Source organism: Culicoides brevitarsis, chromosome 2, assembly GCF_036172545.1.
Source record: "Culicoides brevitarsis isolate CSIRO-B50_1 chromosome 2, AGI_CSIRO_Cbre_v1, whole genome shotgun sequence".
NCBI classification, from domain to species: Eukaryota; Metazoa; Arthropoda; class Insecta; order Diptera; family Ceratopogonidae; genus Culicoides; species Culicoides brevitarsis.
In genome coordinates, this window is record NC_087086.1 from 28320677 (window position 1) to 28340177 (window position 19501).

The window sequence follows — 19501 nt, forward strand, 5'->3', positions numbered from 1 at the left end:
TAAACGAGAATTTAATCTTCCTGAATTCAAAATGAACCCAAATGAGGTATTAAGGACCTCATTTCTGGTGGTTGATCAGGTTAGTTTTGGCTCAAAAGCATTTTTTATGGTCTTCAAAATTATTTATTTCATCAAGGAAGTCTTGATTTTTTTGTATTGATACAAAATTATCCGTCGGCAGATGGTCTCCGATGCACTCAATGATACAATTTAGTTGCGGTTTCCTCGGTTGCCAAAGTTACCGGTGGTTGGTTGTGTCAATTGGAGTCCGGTAATGTTTGTGAAGTCAAGCATACGCAACATTTCCTTGGTTTCGGGATCAACTTCGATGATGTCTTGCTCCAATGCGGAAACTTCGGGCACGTAGTTGTCGCGACGTTCACGTTCCTCTTCTTGCAATTTGATGGAAATTCCGCGGACCTGTGAGTGGCGGAGACGCTTCATTAAATGTGTGACGAAACTGCGAAAAAAATTCGAAAAAATTAATTTAAAATTATTTTTTAAGGCAAAAAAAATGACTTACCCAGCAATCTTGTTGCGGAGTGGCTTGGTCGGGATGATGGCGACTTCCTCGACAATACGCTTGTTTGTGTGGAAATCAAGCGTAAGGCGGGTGTAGTATTTCTCAATGATGACCTTGGAGGCCTTTTTGACTGTCTTGGTTCTGACACGACCCTGCAAAATAGAGAAAAATTAAAAATTTATTAATTCTTTAACCCGCTCGTTGGATTTATAGACACAGAATTAGCTGTCAAATGTGCACGTGGATTGTGTACCCAAACTTTAGTGAAATTCACAAGTTTTTAACACATTTCACGGGTAATCTCCATTAGCGGGCTGTGGAAAAGCCCTTGGAACGCGGATTTATGCAAAAATTTCGCCACTAAATGCACATTTTTCAGTTTTATTCCGGAAAAAACAGGAGCGAACTCTCACCATTATGAAAACTTTACACAGAAAAGGAAGCACTTATGCAGCGCTCGCGGTAAGGTACCTCAAAATGTGATGGAAGCGCACCAGCGGCGGATGTGGGAACTAAAATTGAGGAGTATGGAATTGATTTTAGTGAAAAATATTTAAAAATTTGTTCGTTATTTGATAAATTTGGTATTCCTCGGTCATTTTTTGATGAAATTTCTTTAAAAAATTCATGAAAAATGATTTAAAAATTTTATTTTGATAATTTTTTTGTGACGAAAATCCTTGAAATGACTATTTTGAATTAAATTTGTTAAAAATTGACGAGTTGAAAGCTTAATAATGAAAAATTAGTGACATCATCATTAACTTGTCACTCAAAAATCATCAATTTAACGAAAATAATGTCTTTATTCGAACATTTTTTTATAATTTAATTCATTTTTCATTTAATTTTTGAGAAGAAAAGTTCTCAAAATGTTAATTTTCTCAATAAATTTAAAATTTTATTTAATTTTTCTGGTTCTCAGATCAATAGAAGCTTCTGAAACTCATCAAATCAGCAAGAAACAGGTGCATGAGTTCGTGATTGAATATTTAAAGCGAGTTCACCTGAGTATTTGCACGATTATTGCTCATGATGAGGAACAAATTGAAAGGTAAGTCAACATTTTCTGACCAACTTTGTATTTTTCTCATTAAAATATTCTCGAAATAGCTTTGGAGATATTGATCCTTTGCCATTTTATGAGGAAAAGATTTATTTGAAATTTTCTGATGGTTCTGAGGAAATTGTCGTTGATGATTTTGGAGCTCCTCAAGCGTTTTTGGTCGATATGGATTACGAAGATAATTTTAAAGTGCTTGAAATGGTAAGGAAATTTCAAAAAAATAAGTAAAAATCATAATTTTTAGCATTGGATTAATGGATTTTAATGTATTTTTTTCAGAATTTTTAAAGTATTTCTTTTTTAAAAAAAATAATTATTTTAATCAAAAATATTTTTTTAAAAATTTCTAATTTTTTAAAATTTTGCGTTTTTTTAATATTATTTTTCACCAAAATATCCATCAATAAATGATTAAATCACTTAAAGTATAAAAAAATCAAAAATTTTCAAAAATATACATTTTTAAGCGATTTATAGACTAATGTTAGCCATTTTATTTTTCGAAATTCATAAATTGAGTTAAAATTTCTAAAATTTTATTGAATTATAACATTCGCTATAATTTTTAAAGTTTTTAGTAATTTTAGCAAATGTCGTAATTCAGTTAAAATTTTAATTTTTTTAAAATTTAATTTAGGTAATTAAAAAAAAAAATAATAAAATTTAGAATTTTTCCACATTATTCATTAAAAATTTTATATTTTATTAACTTTCCTAAAAAAATTTATTTAATATGTAATTTAAACTTGAATTTTAACCTTTAACTAATTTGTGTCAAAAATATTCAAACCTATTAATTTTAACTTTTTGGTGTTAAGTCTTTAAGGCCGCTCCAAATAAAACTCAATAGTTTTGTCCAAAATTTTTGAAATAAAAATGGGGGTGGCAAAAAAATAAAGAAATTTGAAATACTTTTTTTCATATAAAATGCTAAATTTTTAAAAAAAATTTATAGTTAATCAATATTATTGTTGTTTTGAGTTTTTTTTTACATTGATACTTGTGTATTAAAAATTGATTTAAGAATATTTTAATTAAAATTGAAAAAAATCAATATGGTAAAAATAACTGTCAAAATTTTTTTTGAAAAAAAACATTCAATAATTTTCATGAAAATTATTTTTTTAAAGAAAATTTTCTGACGAAATATGATTTTGAATACAAAATTACTAAAAATTGAAAAATTTTCTTGAAAGTTTTATGAAAAATTATGGAAATACATCAAAAATAGGTAATTTTTGATGAAATTTTTAACTTTTTTTATTTTGCCCCATTGGATTTTCGAATTTAAAATGGGGCATCGGACAAAACTATTGAGTTTCATTTGGAGCGGCCTAGTTTAAAAAAAAATTCTAAAATTTTCTTTAGTAAATTCAATATCAAATTTTGTTATTTTTTTGAACTGTTTTGATAAAAAAAAATATTAAAAATAAATAAAATTGTTTTATTTATAAAATTTTTATAAATTATTTATAAATTATGTATAAAATAAATAAAAAAAAAATATAAATAAAACTCCTAAAAATTTTAATTTTCATAAAAAGTTAATTAAATAATTCGTTTTATCAAAAATTAAGACTAGTAATTTATTTATTATTATTATTTTTTTTTTAAATTTAAATTAAAAACAAAATTAATTAATTACTACTTTTAAAAATCTTAATTTTTAATAATTTATCTAAAATTCTTATTACTTTTTTAATCCATTCAGGCTTCGTCCAAAAATCTCTTCAACGCGACATTCCATTGGATCCTCACCGTCACCTCTCCGCAACAGCAACTCGTCGTCGCCACCATCAATAATTGGTTCAATGAATTGAATATTCACGTTGATTCGAAAATAACTGTGGTCAACCTGCTCGGCAGCAACAACGATGCACGCGAAACGGCGACCAACAGCAGCACAACTACAACAAAACAAGGTCATCAACAAGTATCGCTCTATGATATATGGCAAGTTTATTATTGTTTTATAAAAAGGATATGTGTCTCTCTGTATTTTTTTTATTTTTATTTTTTTTTGCTCATTTCATTCACACACGAATACACACAATTTGATGCTTTTATAATGATTTTTTTATAACGTTTTTTTTCGTGTGTGTTGGCGAATCTCAAATAACACTGCCCGATTTTATTTAGTCTGAAAAATTGTTTTTTTTTATGTGTGTCGTCGTGTTCGAGGCAAATAGATAAAAATGCAGTGTTGGCAAAAATGAAATAAAAATCAAAAAATGAAAAAGAGGACAAAATGAAAGCAACAAGCTGTACGCGTTTGAGCATCATTTCAGTCGGCGGATATTGCACAACATAAAAATGTTTCACATCATAAGTGTTTTATGGCAAGCGACGACGAATGAAGGACAAGGCACATGCATGCATTTCGAATTAACTCAACTCCACTCACTCGCATCTCCTCAAAGCTACATTTAAAGGTTATACCGAAGCAATTTTAGATTTTTTTCCCGTGCCGCATGTGGAAATTTAGTGAAAAACTCTGATGCCACTCTGATGTTTATTCCACGAGGAAACAATAGAGATCTGTGTGTATGTCTGGCACACAAACGAGCGAAAAAAAAACGAACGTGAAGTGGTTTTTATTCAATTTTTATGATACATATAGCATTAAATTTGCTGTTTTATGCTTTTATATTGTATTATTTTCCTTTTTTTCTCTGTTGTGAGTTGTGTGCAACTCATATTTTGATATTTTGTTGGCATTGCGATGTGAAAAGCAGCAGACCAACATATAAGATATGGCAACGCGTGTGTGTCCCTGTTCAACTGAAATGCGAAGATAATACAATATTTTTCCGTTTCGAAAAAAAAATCTAACAATTTATGACGACGGCGACGGGATTAGTAGAGGAAAAATATTGTAAAATAACTGGTTAGATATTTTTTTTTGGTTCCTCGTAGTAATTAATTTCCCATGTGAGTGAATGGAACGCCGCCGCTTTTCTGATCAATTTAGGAAATCAAAAAGTTTTCGATTGGAAAAGTTTGGAGTTCATAATGAATTTTAAAGAGGAAAGGAGTTGCTGAATGAGCTGCTTGGTAATTTTTGGTTTAAAATTAAAATTTTAATGCATTATTTTATATTTTTAGATGGAGTTTTCATCAGAAATTTGTTTCCAGACACTATTGTTGATGATTTTTAGCTGGAACATTTACTCATAAAGAAATTTTTTAGTCGAAACTCGTTTGCTAGACACTTTTATGAGGAAATTTATGATATTTAAAAACTCTCAGTGAGAAATTTTAACCAGAATTTTATTTCTATACCAGCCTTAAAATAAGGTAAGTAAAATTTTGATTGTAGACAACGCTGAATTTATTCAAAAATAAAATTTCTGAGATTTTTTTACAGTTAAAATTGGATAAAAAGGCAATACAAGGCAACAGATACAACAGGATAAGTGACATCTTGAAAAACAGAACCTCTCAGTATCTGGCAACGAATATGTTTTAACGTTCTAGTCATAATTTACAAAGCAACAATGAATCTGTTTCCAAACTACTTGACAATTAACATCGAAAGACTCGGAGAATTACAACCATATGAATTAAGAAGCAATAATAGATTGAGACTAAATTATCTGTGATATCCTACAACTTCATCATTTCATCGAAAAAAATATAGCATGAGATTTTTTGATGGTTTTGTGGTAGTTAGACCTAAAGTATTCGAAAAAACCCTAAATTTAAAATCCTGGAATGAGCTTTTGAGATTTTAGACATTTTCTAGTTAATTTGGAGGTTGTCAAGTATCTCTTTAACATACCCAACCAATTTTCAGTGGGTCGAAATTACCTTTTTTTAAGGCCGTGGGGTTTTGAAAATAAGGCTCTCAAAGTTTTACATGGAGAAATTCCGAAATTTTTATTTTTTTGAAAAAAAAAAAAAAAATTTAAAAATTTCATTGAAAAGTTCCGCCTTAAATTTTTAAATTTTTTTGAAAAAAATTAATTCTGATTTAAAAAATCAAATCAAAATGTTTTTTTTCCAAAAAATTTTTGAAATTTGCTAATACAAATTTTTACAATTCGAATTTTTATTTTTTTTTAATTTTTACAAAATTTACCTTTCGAAAAAAAAATCAGATCAAGATTTGATTTTCAAATCTTTGATTTAAATCATACAAGCAGGCCTTAAAAAAAGGTAATTTTGTCCTACTGGAAAACTAAAAATACCTAAAAACACTGATGTTCATTCCAGAATTTACAATTTTACTTTAGGCCTTGAAATAACACAAAACCATAAAAAAATGTCATGTCATTTTTTTTTCTATGAAAAGACGAAATCGGTTGATTTGTGTGGTAAAAGCGTGTTCAAATTTTCAATGAAATTTCAGTACAATATGAAACAAACTGTGGCAACTAAACAATGCGATTTGAAGCGTTTGTCAGATTTGTCAAGACAAACCTTAGCAAATCAAAAACAAGACATTTTACCGAAAATTTGGATTTATTAAACTCACAGAAATAATCTAAAAATATATTTTCAATGGATTCTTGACTAAAAATAACAAGAAGATCCATTTTTAGCTCTCCTAGAATCTATCAGATGCAAGTTTCTACCCAGAATTTTAATATTAAATAGCAATGTTAACCGACGTTTTATATCAAAACTGAACTTCCATGAACTATCAAAGGCATATTTGATATCTAACCAGACAGTTTAGATATCTAAATGTTATGAAAGGAACATTTTTAACAAGAATTTACGTTTTAAATGAGTTGCAGACAGACTCAAAAGCAAATTTATGTTAAAATATGTTTTCAAACTATGACTTTCTGATATATTTTAATTTTTTTTAGGATGAATTTCCTTTCAAACGAATTTTTTAGACAAAACTTCATGTTTCCAAACAGAATGTAATTGCTAGACTTATTTGAAGTCAATTTTTAGTCAGAATTTCTAATTTTTCACATGCCTTTAATGAATGTAGTAATTTCCGTAAATTCAGAACAAAAAAATCAACCCAAGCACGTTAAAAAGTTGTATGTTGCAAACATCATCATTAATTAATTTTTTCCTTGCATTAAAAAGTGAAATGAATACCGCACGTAAAAAACTGTAAATGTAATGTGCTTGTCCTCTCAATTAATATTTTTTGTTTGCTCTAACGAGTTTCATGACGACATGTTGACTTATTACCCTGCAAAATGTAAAACTCACCATCGAGTCACGCTGTTTTTGTGGATCACTCGTTGACATTTCCCCGCAATTTTCTCATTTGCGTGCCTTCTTCATAAATCATTGGCAGGAAACCAAGTCATCGTCATGATCCACGACGCAAAGTAAATATCAATTTACTCGGATACGGAATTCTCCCATCATTACCATCGACCTCATCAAAGCAAAAACCTTTAATTTATTTTAATGATGTCACGACGATGTCACTAAAAGAACGAAATGCCGAGAGGAAGAGAAAATCATCGCCATTCGCGGCAATTTCTAATCGTCTCGAGCGGCGTCGTGACATGGAAGGGACAATGTTGCGAGTGACGGTTGTGATTCAGCAAAGGATTCATGAGCCGTTTGAGCTTTATTTGAAGCACACTTATAACTTGCATCTCGATTCGATGCATCGCATGAACATGGCAATTCTCGAGCATTTTCGGTGGATGCACAATTTGACGTTTCACGTGAGACGCGTCAAGTCTTGGGGATATCCGGTAAACGATACGTGGGACGGGATGGTAGGAAGTTTGTTACGAGATGAGGCAGATCTCGGGGGAAGTCCCATTTTTTACTACAAAGCACGTCAGCAGGCAGTTACGGGTGTCGGTTATACAGCGCTTGAACGGTGAGTAGTTTTCTTTGAAATTTGATCACGATGCGACAAATTTCTGGCTTTTACTGCAATTTTAATGAAATTCCCATGTAGAAAGTCCAATGGGACAAAATAAATTTAAAAAAAAAAGTTAAAAATTTTTGTAATTTTTGAATTCGAAGTCCCCTTCAACATAAATTTTCTTAATTACTTTTTATAAAATTAAGACCTTTTTTTATTTTTTTTTTGGACCTGATTTCATAAAAAATATCTCAAATTAAACTTTTAGAAAAAATTTTCTCATCATCCGATTTCATCATTTCACCAAAAAAAAAAACATAAAAAATGACATGAAATTTTTTGATGGTTTTGAATTAGTTATGCTTAAAGTAATCGAAAAAGCCTAAATTTTGAAACTTGGAATAAGCTTTTGATATTTTAGACATTTTTAGTGCACTCAAGTACCTCTTTGGCATACCCAACCATACTAAAATTGCACAAAAACAACGAAGCTCATTACAGAATTTTGAATTCAAGTTTTTTTGACTACTTTAAGTTTAACTAACTCAGAACCATCAAAAAATCTCATTTTTTCTGTTTTTTTTTTTTTATGAAATCCGATGCCCAGTGAGAAATTTGAGCCTTTTTAGACTCTCAGGGGACATATAAAAGCATTTTAAAGTTTTTTTCAAAAATGAAAATTTAAATAAATTGAATATTTTATCGATCAGTTAGTTCGATTTAACTCGTTAATTATTTAAAAATTATTTTTTTTGAGCCCAAATTCTATTAATCATACAATTATTACAATAAATATATTTTTCCATGGAAAATATAGAAATTTTTGACTGTAAATCATAAAATTTACTCGATTTTTATTTTTTCTAAAAAATTTTTTTTTCGAAAAAAATAAAAAATTTTAGTAAACTGTAAGAAAATTTTAAAAGGCTTTTATTTTAGCCCCTAAGGATCTAAAAAGGCCAAAATTCCCACTATGTGATGTGAAATTTTTTTCTAAAATTTTAATTTGAGATATCCTCAGAACAATTTTAAAAATATATCAAAAATTGTTCAAATTTTGCCATTTTGTATGAAAAATGTATTTCAAAATTTTAAAAAATATTATTTTTTTTAATATTTATTCAGTAGCGGATTCGAGATTCTTTTCAAAAATTGCCTTTCAAAAATTTTAAATTTGTTAATTTTATTTGCTTGGATTGGATTAATTAGAATAAGATTGAAAAACCTTTTTAAAAAAGTTAGTTATCAGCTTTACCAACCAGAAAAAAATGTCAAATATTTTTTTGGCTCTCTATCATTTCGTTAAACCTAAAAAATAGTTTTTAAGAAATATAATTCAGCATATTTTGTCGAACCGTGTAATTTTTAATATACTTTTTAATCTTTCTTTTCAATTTTTTTTTTGCAATTTCTTTTCTCATCATTTTCATCATGAAACATAATCAGGCCGTGTTTCTTCTTGCTGCAGCCATACGATCCGAATGCATTACGGAATATCTTCTTGCTGCCATTCTCCACAAATGTTTGGATTTGCATCCTATTGTGCTGCGTGCTCTTTATCTTCGTCATGTTCGTCTTCTATGATTTCGAGCACAAAGGTGAGTTGTTGTCCTGCTTCTGTCTCCTGATTGCAACTTGTCTTTGTCAAAATAGAAGATTAGACTTTTTTCAATGGAAACCATTTTCCATTAAGATTGTCGCATTATTACATAACAATACGAGCTTAAGTCTCTCTGCTTCGAAAACGAACAATGAACAGAAGTTTATTATCGCAAACACACAATTATGTACCAATTAATAATTATTAAATAACAATACGACAGGACTTTCCGAGAAGAACATTGTTCACTTCTACATTATATTATATTGCGATAAATGCAAATATTTATTATTATTATTATGTGAACACGTCGACGTTCGAGAGAGTCCACAAATTGAAACAATCAATGTCACCACCAAACATAATCTTAATAATAATATTATCATGTGTGTTTTATTATTATTAGTTAGGAGGTTGTTATATAAGGCATTCGGCTCGGGCGGCAACTCAAACTCAAATTGAATGACCAAAACTGTGTGTTCGATATAGGTCTACTTTAATAATAATCGTAGCATAATAAACAATAAGATTGTTTTAATATTTAGAACAATGCAGTTATTAGCGTCATCAGTCTTTTGTAGATAAATATATCATTATGCCTCGAATTAATACGGTTTTCATGCGGTGTTGCAATCATATAAGTCTTATTATTTATTGGAGATATGATCAATTATATAATAATTTAAAGAAAAATTGACAGAGATTGGTTTATTAGGGATTAATTTCAAAGGAAATTTTATTTTTTTTTAAATATAAAGCTTTACATTTATCCAGAAATAATTGTAGAGCACATTTCTGCCATTAAAAGCTCTATTTTGAATGCAAATCGCTGATATTTAGTCCAGCGTGAGTTTTAAACAAATGTATTTTGTAAATATTCGATTAGAGTTCAAAAGAAAATTTCTGTTGAATTCCATTGATAAATATTTAACGAAAAAAAATTGAATAAAAAATTTTATAAAATTTGTCATGTAGGGTTTTTTACAGAGATTGGGCTTTTGTAAATGATTTTATTTGATAATTTTTATTTAAAACAAAAATTGGACGTGCAATTATTTTATTTGTTGAACTAAAATATGATAAAAACCAAGAAAATGTGTTATTTTTAAAAAAAAAATAACTGATAAAAACCAAGAAAATAATTAAAATTTTTTTAAATTAAAATTATTTTTTTCTAAATTTGGTTTTTTCTTATTTAAATAATTTTTTTTTATAAACAAATTATTTTTATAATTTCAAAAAAAATATAGGTATACAATTTTTTTTAATATTTTTTTTTAATTTTTTAACAAATTAAGGGTTTCTTATAAATTATTTTTTTTTTAATTTTAAAAAAATTAATTTTTTTTTTATTTTTAAAATTTTTTAATTTTGTAAAAATTATTTTTTAAATTTAAAATTTTTTTTAATAAAATTTTTTTTTAATTTTGTAACAATTATAAACTATTTTTCCTTATAAATTATTTTTTTTATAAATTATTTTTATTTAAAAAAAATTTTTTTTTAAAAATTTTTTTTTTTTTTAATAATTTTAAATTTTTTAAATTTTTTTAAATTAAAATATTTTTTTTTAATTTTGTTTTGAACAAAAAAAAATATTAAAAAATTTTGAAGAATTAATCAAAAATTTAAATTTATACAAAAAAAAATATTTTTTATAATACATATTTTCTATTGTAACTTATAAGAACAAGCTATTCTAATTATTTTTTTATTTATTGTGAAATTAGAATATTTTTATATTTTTATAATTTAAATTTCTTCTCGAAAAAAATTTCTTAGAAAAAAAAAATATTTTTAAATAATGCTAAACTTCCTTTTAAATACTTTATTTTCATTGAAATTTTTTTCCCGAAAAAATCCTATTTTTATCACAAATCTTTAAAAAAATATGCAAAATCACCGATATCTAGATCATTTTCTATTAAAAACCACTTCTTTTAATCTTTTTTCCAAAACATATTTATTCAATCAAGCTTACCTTTTCTCCTCCGCATTCTCTCCTTTACGATTGTCTCATAACACATCGTTTTATTTGATATTCAAAATATATTCATAAGCGTCATCTGTTTGAGTGTTCTTTTGCCTTTAATATTTGCATACATGAGCAGAAAATAAATATATAATAGGTGGATTTGTGCCTTTTGTAGGAAAAGAAATGAAAAACGAGAGAATCACAGAAATATTTTCAAATATATTGAATTGATGCGAAATTTCTTCAATGTGTCTTTTTTTCTTCTCATATTTAAATGATTTTATTTTTATTATTATTTTCATTATGAATAATGGATTTTTATCTTTTTTATTTGAAGTTACATCTAGTGGAAACGCCTGGTTGAAAAAATTCGTGAAAGGTCCTCAAAAGAAAAAACAAAAAGCTAGAAAAACAGAAAATGTCTCGAAACCTCATGCGATAAATTTTTGGTTCGATTCGTTGTTGTTGCTCACTGGAGTAATTTGTCAACAAGGTTCGTCCCTTTTTAAACAAAAAAACACAGTTTTTATAATTTTATCTTTTAGGTCTCGAAAAATCCGTCAAATCAAGCGCAAGTCGTTGTTTCGGCCTGTTTTTGCTTGTTTTTGGTTTCCTCATTTATCAATTCTACTCCGCCAGCATTGTGAGTGCATTATTAATGGAAAAACCCAAAACTATCAAAACACTCCGTAACTTGATTGATAGCCCGTTAGAGCTGTACATTGATAACAACATCTATATGAAAAATCATTTCAAGGTTTGTTTGGCAATAAAATAATCGAAATTGTTCGTTTTTTGCAGGACAATTTTATTTATTTTCCGTTTTTTTTGTTTTGTTTAACTGACAGCATACAAAAGATCCCCTGGCTATCGAATTGTACAACAAAAAAGTTGTAGTTTTTAATAAGAACACGATGCAAAACGAATTTCACTATGTCGATTTCGACGAAGGGATGCGCATGATACGACGAGGCAAAGCGTTCCACGTACAAGATGCCCAGGCATACAAAGTAATCAAGGACACATTCACCGAAATGGAGATTTGTGACTTGATCGAGATAAATTTGATGCCACAATATATCAAGAAGTTGCAAATGATTGTGCAAAAAGTTTCGCCATTTCGCAAAATTTTGGCCTACAGTAATCGTCGCATCACGGAACACGGGATTATGGCACGAGAACGGAGATTTTGGAGATCGCCAAAGCCCAAATGTGTACGGCAAATACACAAGGAAGACTTTCAAGTAATCTGTCAAACTTTTAATTATTATTTTAGAAACTCTTGCATCGTCTCGTCTCTCTTTTTTTCTCCGTTTCACGTGTAGGTTCGTGTGGAATTTATCTACTCGGTGCTCATATTTCTATCTGCTGGCTACGTTATAAGTTGTGCAATACTTTTGCTGGAAATATATTTTGTGAAATATTGTAATAATAATCATCATCGCATGTAATTCCAATGTACTTGCTCTGCTATGTCTCCCTCACTCCAGCACACACACACATGACTAAACATTGTTCAAGAGGCAAAAGGATGCAATTTAAATTTTGTTCAACATTTCGAAGTTGGTCGTCGGTACGTCGCTTGGTACGACGACGACTAAACGAATTTAAAATCAAAGTGCATCAATTTTAAAAGCACTACTTAGAGCACTACAAGAGTCACACACACACACACAGAGAAACACATTGACGATGATGATGATGTTGTAGTGATGTTATTATTGAACATTATTCAAAAACTTATGTTAAATAAATTTGATTTCGGAAAACTATTCCGAAAGATTTCAAGAGTTTTAAATTACACTTTTTAATTTGTGTTTCAACAAATTATTATCAAAAGTTTATTACACTCTTCTTTCTCTTTTTCGCATCATTTTACATTTACTGCAACTGTAAGTAACTGAAAATTGCATGGAAAAGTTGTACATTTAAGAGGTCGTAAAGTTTTAATTGTGGTCTAATTATGAAAAGTTGAAAAGCTTTCACAATGAATTTTTCAGGAAAATTGTCTGGCAAATTGCATCAAGGTAAGGCATCAGGTGATGAAAGGAAGTTACAAGTCAAATAATTGTCGGAAGTTTAATGAGACAGGTAAGTAATATTAAAATGCGACTGATAATAAAAATTTTTTTTTTCAGGAAGACGAAAGATAAAGTTAAGGCTTTCCAATATGATGACAAATCACCGTATAAGGATCATTGGAATTAATAAAACCCATTATAGGTGATATCTTTCATGTGAACTAGGTACGTATTGTAATAAATTTAAGACTATGACAAGACATATCATACAATGAACAAGGATCAATGTGGTACAGAGGTGTAAGAATGTTTAATGAAATGTCAAAACAATATAAAACAGACTGTGATAGTGTTGAAGAATTTAAAAGAAACGCTTTGAATTATGTTAAAAGTGCAATATACCTGGTCCAAGTCATCGAAAGCTGAACCTGACAACAACTACAACAACGACAACATTAACTGGCATTGGTCGACAAGGTCAAAACTGAATCTTGTTTTATATGTTTTGCCGAAGCCTTGATGTTGCTCTTTGTTAATTTTGTGTATTTATGTTTCCGGTGGCCGTCGCAAGAAGGATGCAGGACCTTTACTCCGAGAAGGATGACGAAACACTATGAATAAATGTTTTTTGAAAAGATTGTTTTTTTTTGCCGGCGGATTCTCCAATGGCTTTTTCGCCCCAAATGAAAATTAGTTTTTATGTAGCCAAGGGTTTTAAACCTGTTGTTGCAATAAATAAATAAATATAAGAAGGAATCTGTGTAAGAGAGTAGAGGTTTCCTATGGATTGTAAAAATATATATGGACCTCTTAGAAGTCAGATTTATCTCTAAAGAGTTAAATTAACCTTTAAAATTATGTTTGAGGGATTAATTTGTCACAAAAGATTTACTTTAAGGGTTGCTTTAACTTCTAAGAGATCTTCTTCCCTTGTTCCAGCTAATAACTGGCCCAAACTCTGGAGAATTTTTGTTCTTTTTTGTATCTTTTTATGTTTTATCTCATGACGACTGTAATGGAAAATACCTCATCAATCTGGGCCAAGAAGAATGACAATCGAGATGCTGAAAATTCATCATTTTATGTAATATTTTAGTTGAAAAGATGGGTTTTATATGCCGGAGATCTTGTATCGATGGGGTTTGTACCCCAAACACTATGTATATGAGCCTCGCGAAGGGCTTTCGCCTGTTGTGCGTTGAATAAAATAAATTAATGGTAGTAAATTCCTCTGAATCATTCTTCAGCGCGCTGCAACTTCGAGACGAATAAATCCTATAAGCAGAAATTGAAAAATGAAAGAGTAACATCAGAGTGTCGATTAAAGAGCTACGATAGTTAAAGTTGACAAACTTTGATACGTGAGTCAAGGAGTACAAAAGTACCAAAATTCAGAAAAATGTCAATAGCAGCAACTTTGAAACATTTTCCTCCACTTATTGATCTTCACAAAACCCACAACAGTCTCAAACTTTTATCAAATTTCCCGTGAAACGCCTCTCACATGTAATTCTCCACACTTCCCAAACCCCCGTCACTCGACAAAAATCCTCTTTCACACACTTAACACCTACCATCCACCTTTCTAAGCACAACATTTAATTTACTCATTACTGTCACAAACATCCTCGTTCGCTCTCTCAGTTCATTGAACGCATTTATGGTGGCTGCATATACCTGGATCGCTCGGCATTACAATCTAAATCTGATAAACAAGAGGTAACAAGCGCATGAAACTCGCATCATGATGAAAATTCAATTGAGTGTTAAACATTTCACTTCACTTTCGATTCGGAACGCACATTGCCGCCGATGAAACATAGAAAATGTAACGAAACACCGAGCGCACGAAATAAAGCAACAATTAGTTGATTGATGATATTTAAATAGACAGGTATCTCTCTCTTTCTTCCCCTTTTTCGTCTTTCGTTGTCATGCGATCAGAGAGATAAAGAAACGCACTGCGAAAAATGAAGTGTGATAAATTCAATTGACAATTCAAGGTGACAAAACATGATTGGATAGAGTTTGTATATGACACAGCAACAAAAAAAAATATTTATTTGAAACATGATATTTGTAATAAAAATGTCCAAAACAAGATTGATCACGTTTCTCAAAGTACGACGAAAAAAACGACGTAAAACATTATTTACATGAAAAATACGTCGAGCGTCACTTTTAAATCAATCATTTAGCTGCATGTCATACGAGGACGGGATGATAGATAGAAGGAATTTAGACACCTTTGCTCCGAGGAGCGAGTTCGAACTGTGTGGCAGGTGAACGATCGTAATTCAACTTGATGACTTGATGTGCCTGCGCTTAATTTCGCACGTCACAGTGACGCGAGAGGACGAAAACGTTAAACTGAGAGAAAAAAAAACTAAATTCAATAGAAAATCCCCCATAAAAGTGTTTTTATTTGCCTCGCACATATTCACTTTAATCTACATGGCATGTGACACTTGAAGACTTGATCCCATAAAGATTATTGTATTTTAAAATTTTAAATATTTTCTGACATATTAACCAGGGATATAAGATTTTTTTTTTGTTTTTTGTCACAGAAAAGTGTTTTGTATGGCTAGGAAGTTCGATTTCAGACAAAGAGAATAGAAAAAAAGTGGAAAAATATAATAAAAAGTGGGCCGTAAATCGAATACTTTCACGTACGAAGAGACACAATAATGCCTAGAAAAATATTTTGTTGCTTCTTCTTCGGTTTCTGTTCTGTTCTGACGTCAATTTTTTTTTTGCACTTTTTAAAGGAAACTTAAAACTTTTGTTTTTTGTATGAACAATTGAAAGTTTTTTTTTTCAAAAATTTTAAGGAGGCCAAAAATGGTTTCTTTTCTAAGATTTTAACGTTTTACGAAGAAAAAAACCAAAAAATTTAAAATTTATTTTTTTTTTTTGAAGAAAATAACTTTTTTACGTAAAATAGCTTTAAATTTATTTTTAAAAAATAAAAAAAAATTGGCGGAAAATGAAAAATTCGGCTGAATTTTTTATACCGAAATTGACTAAAATAAATTATAAAATGTAAAATTTTGTATCAGAAAAACGTAAAAATGCACTTGAAATTAATTTCTATCAATTTATTTTTATTAATTAAAGTTTTTTTTATTTTTATTAATTAGTAAGAAAAATAATTAAAGAAAAGCTAAGAAAAATTTGAGCTTAATGTTTTCCTAAGAGATCAAAGAATTTAATTTTTGAAGACTTTTTAGAACAATTTTATAAAATTTAAATTTTTTGATTATTTTTTTCTGTCAAAACATCAGAATACAAATTTTGTAAATTAATTTAATGATTAAAAAAAAATTAAACGTTTTACAATAAAAAAAATCAGAAATATTAAAAAGTTAATTTTTTTTCAGAAAATAAAATATGTTACGTAAAATGGCTTAAAATTTATTAAAAAAAAAATTTACTGAAAATGATAAATTGGCTAAAATTTTGGAAATCATACACCGCAATTGATTAAAAAAAAACTAAAGCAATTTTTAAAATTTTTAGAAATATAAAAAAAATGTAAAAATGCACTTTAATTAATTTCTACTAATTTATTTTTAAGCAAAGATTTTTTTTTCTAAAAATCAGTCACAAAGTTGGAAAAGTATTTCTGGAATTTTTTTTAAAAATTAAAAATAAAATTTTCACCTAAATTTAAAAATTTCCATTCATGCTAATTCAAAAAGTTTCCTCATAACCAAACAACTTCAATCCCCGTTTCATACTCACTTAGCTCTCACTCTATATTAGGTTCAGATACCTTTAAATGCTGCTTTGGTAAGCATAAAATATATTTTGTGCAAAAGAACTACGAGATTTTAGGTGTAATATATTGAAAAAGTTTTGTACAAGGCAAGCAAAGCAAGGAAAGGGTAGAAAAAAAAAGTACAAACTTCCTGTGTTTGTCTCTCTTCATCTGTACCTACTGGCAAAGCATACGCAAAATGCATGACGTTAGTAAAATTGTGTGCTGCAACTAGCAGATAAAACTCGCATGCTGTAACACGAAAGACACCGAGGCGGAGACGCACCACCTGTAATAAATATGGATTTGATTTGTTTGGCATTTTTAATTGAAAAACAGGCGAGGACCAGCGGGAAGGAAATATCACGAGCGAAGGTTATTTATGTGACTTCTAGGTTCAAAATATTAATTAATTCATGAAATTGGAAAAATATTTATGCCACTTGTGAAGAAATGCAAAAAAACGTAACGGAAAAAGAATTTTCCCCACTTTTCGTGTTCGGAAAAGTTCATGCCGATTGTTTCATTTTCCACATTCGGGTAACGTTGCTTCGTCGTAGGAGTGTAGAAACGTTTTTTTAGTGCTTTGCTACCCTTCGAACAAGAAAGACGTCAATGTTGAATGCTTTTTGATGGAATTTCGTTCGTTTTGCGTCACAAAAGTACCGAACAATTTAATTTTCTCGCATTATACGTTCCCTTTTCCCTACTTTTTTACACAATAATGATAACAATAATGGTTTTAACTGCACTTGGATTAGTTTTTCGCATACACTGACAATGTGCGACGCAACACCGGACTTGTGGTTGCCTAATCCGGTGTTTCGAACGATTTTAACGATTTAATAAAGTTGTATCTGGGAAAACTTGGAAATTATTAATAATTAAATTACAAACGAACATGTGGTTGCTTCTTTTATTGCTTTTTGAGGCGCTAAAGAGTTTTGTAATGACGCAAACACGCAAGTTGAACGAATGATCTTTGACCTCCATGAAGCGCAATAACTGTTCATTGTCTAGCTTTGGACTTGTTGAGTAATTTTTTTTCGTTTAATTATTAATTTTCTTCGATTTTTTCTTTTTTTGAAAAACAGTTATTTAGGGAAATTTGAAAATTTAAGTTTTAATTTTAAAGTTTAAGTCAATTTTTTTATAAATTTAATTATTTTTTTTACTTTTTAAATATGACTTAAAGGCTTCTTAAATTAATTTTTCAAATGTTTATTTAAAAATTAATTAATTTTTTTCCTAATTGCCATTTAATTTTTTTATAATTTTTAATAAAAATATAATGACAAGTAATTTTTTAACAAATAAAAAAAAATAAATAAAATAAAATTAAATTTTAATTAAATAAATTAAAATTAATTAAAAAAATAATTTTTAAATTTTAAATTAATTAATTAAAATTAATATTTTAATTCATGAATTAAATTAAAACAAAAATTTCAAAATTTTTTTTAGAACTTTTACTTAAGCGAAGGTCATTCAAAAAAATTGAAAAAAAAAACTAAATTTAAGAAATAATTGTTTTCCAAAATTTGAAATTTTAATTGTTTAAAATTTATTGACTAACATTTTTAAAATTTTAATTTTTAAAAATTAAGCTTAAATTAAAAATTTTATATTATTTAACTCAATTTAAAATTTTAAAATTTTTTGCAACTTTTAATTTCTTTTTTTAATTTTGATTTTTTTTTAATTTTTGAATTTTTATTTAATTTGTATTAAAAAAATTAAATTTTGCTTTTATGCTAATTTTTTCTTAAAAACGTAAAAAAATAAATATAACAATGTCCTAAAAGGTGATGGCAATCTCTTAAAATTTCAACTCCACTGACCTTTTTAATACAATTTCTCTCATAAGCTTTTAATAATTTATTTTGAAAACAAATTTGAGAGCAAATACTACTGCGTGTTTGTGTTCTGCTCCATCTTCGGCAATAATTGGTTTATGTATTCAAAATAATGTGTGTCAGTGTTTGTCTTCCTCCTTCTCCGGCTTATTCCTTACAACAAATTTACGATCAAGAGTTAAGCTGCATATTGCTTGGGCAATAATAACAAACAATTGAATGCACACACCTCATGCTCTTCGGTATTTGTGTGTTTGTTTTGTTATCTAAAATTTATGCAGTCAAAATTGCATTTAGCATCTCATGAGATTACAAGTGAATTGATAGAAAACATCTGTTTCTATTTATACGAAAGTTTATAAGTTAAATGGTTTGTTTGGGGCGATGTGGGTTTTGTGCGTAAGTTGAAGAAAGTGTGCCAAAGGGAGAATTTTTGTTGCCTTGAACTTTTGGCGAAAAGGTTAATGAGATGGGAGACGGAAAGGACTCGAACTGACGGAAATTACTTTGAAAATCAGTGATGTATGATTTTTAAAGTAATTTTTTTTTTAAATTAAGCGTTGCCTTTGTTTTTTTTTGTCTCTTTTTCATTTTCAAAAATTGTAATTCATTGAAATTCTTTAAAAAAAAAATTCGAACAATTTTTTAATGAAAATTCAGATAATTTAAGACTAAGATCTTTAAAAAAATTCATAAAAATCTATTAAATAAAAAAATTTTAAAATAAATAAATTTTTAAATTAAATAAAATTAAAATTAAATCAATAATAATTTTAAATTTTAGTTTAAAAATAATTTTTTAATAATTTTATTCTTAATTTTATTTTTTTTTTCAAATAATTAATTTTTTAAATTAAGATAAAATTAAGATTTTTTTCTGTTCCTGTCACAATTTTTCAA

At 28.3% G+C, this 19501-nt stretch overlaps 2 protein-coding genes across 2 annotated transcripts; one reads left to right on the forward strand and one right to left on the reverse strand.

Annotated features, from left to right (window-relative positions):
* Positions 1-100: 100 nt before the first annotated feature.
* On the reverse strand, positions 101-996 carry LOC134831468 (small ribosomal subunit protein eS17). The gene is made up of 3 exons (XM_063845200.1): positions 937-996; positions 524-675; positions 101-460 (listed from the first exon to the last, which is right to left on the reverse strand). Exons 1-3 carry the CDS (start codon positions 937-939, stop codon positions 211-213), a joined length of 405 nt encoding a protein of 134 aa, XP_063701270.1. The 5' UTR covers positions 940-996; the 3' UTR covers positions 101-210.
* Positions 941-12529, forward strand: LOC134828886 (glutamate [NMDA] receptor subunit 1-like). Its single transcript, XM_063841877.1, has 10 exons — positions 941-990; positions 1449-1577; positions 1637-1790; positions 3301-3542; positions 6856-7398; positions 8833-8984; positions 11299-11454; positions 11507-11718; positions 11810-12205; positions 12287-12529. Exons 1-10 carry the CDS (start codon positions 941-943, stop codon positions 12410-12412), a joined length of 2160 nt encoding a protein of 719 aa, XP_063697947.1. The 3' UTR covers positions 12413-12529.
* The last annotated feature ends 6972 nt before the right edge of the window (positions 12530-19501 follow it).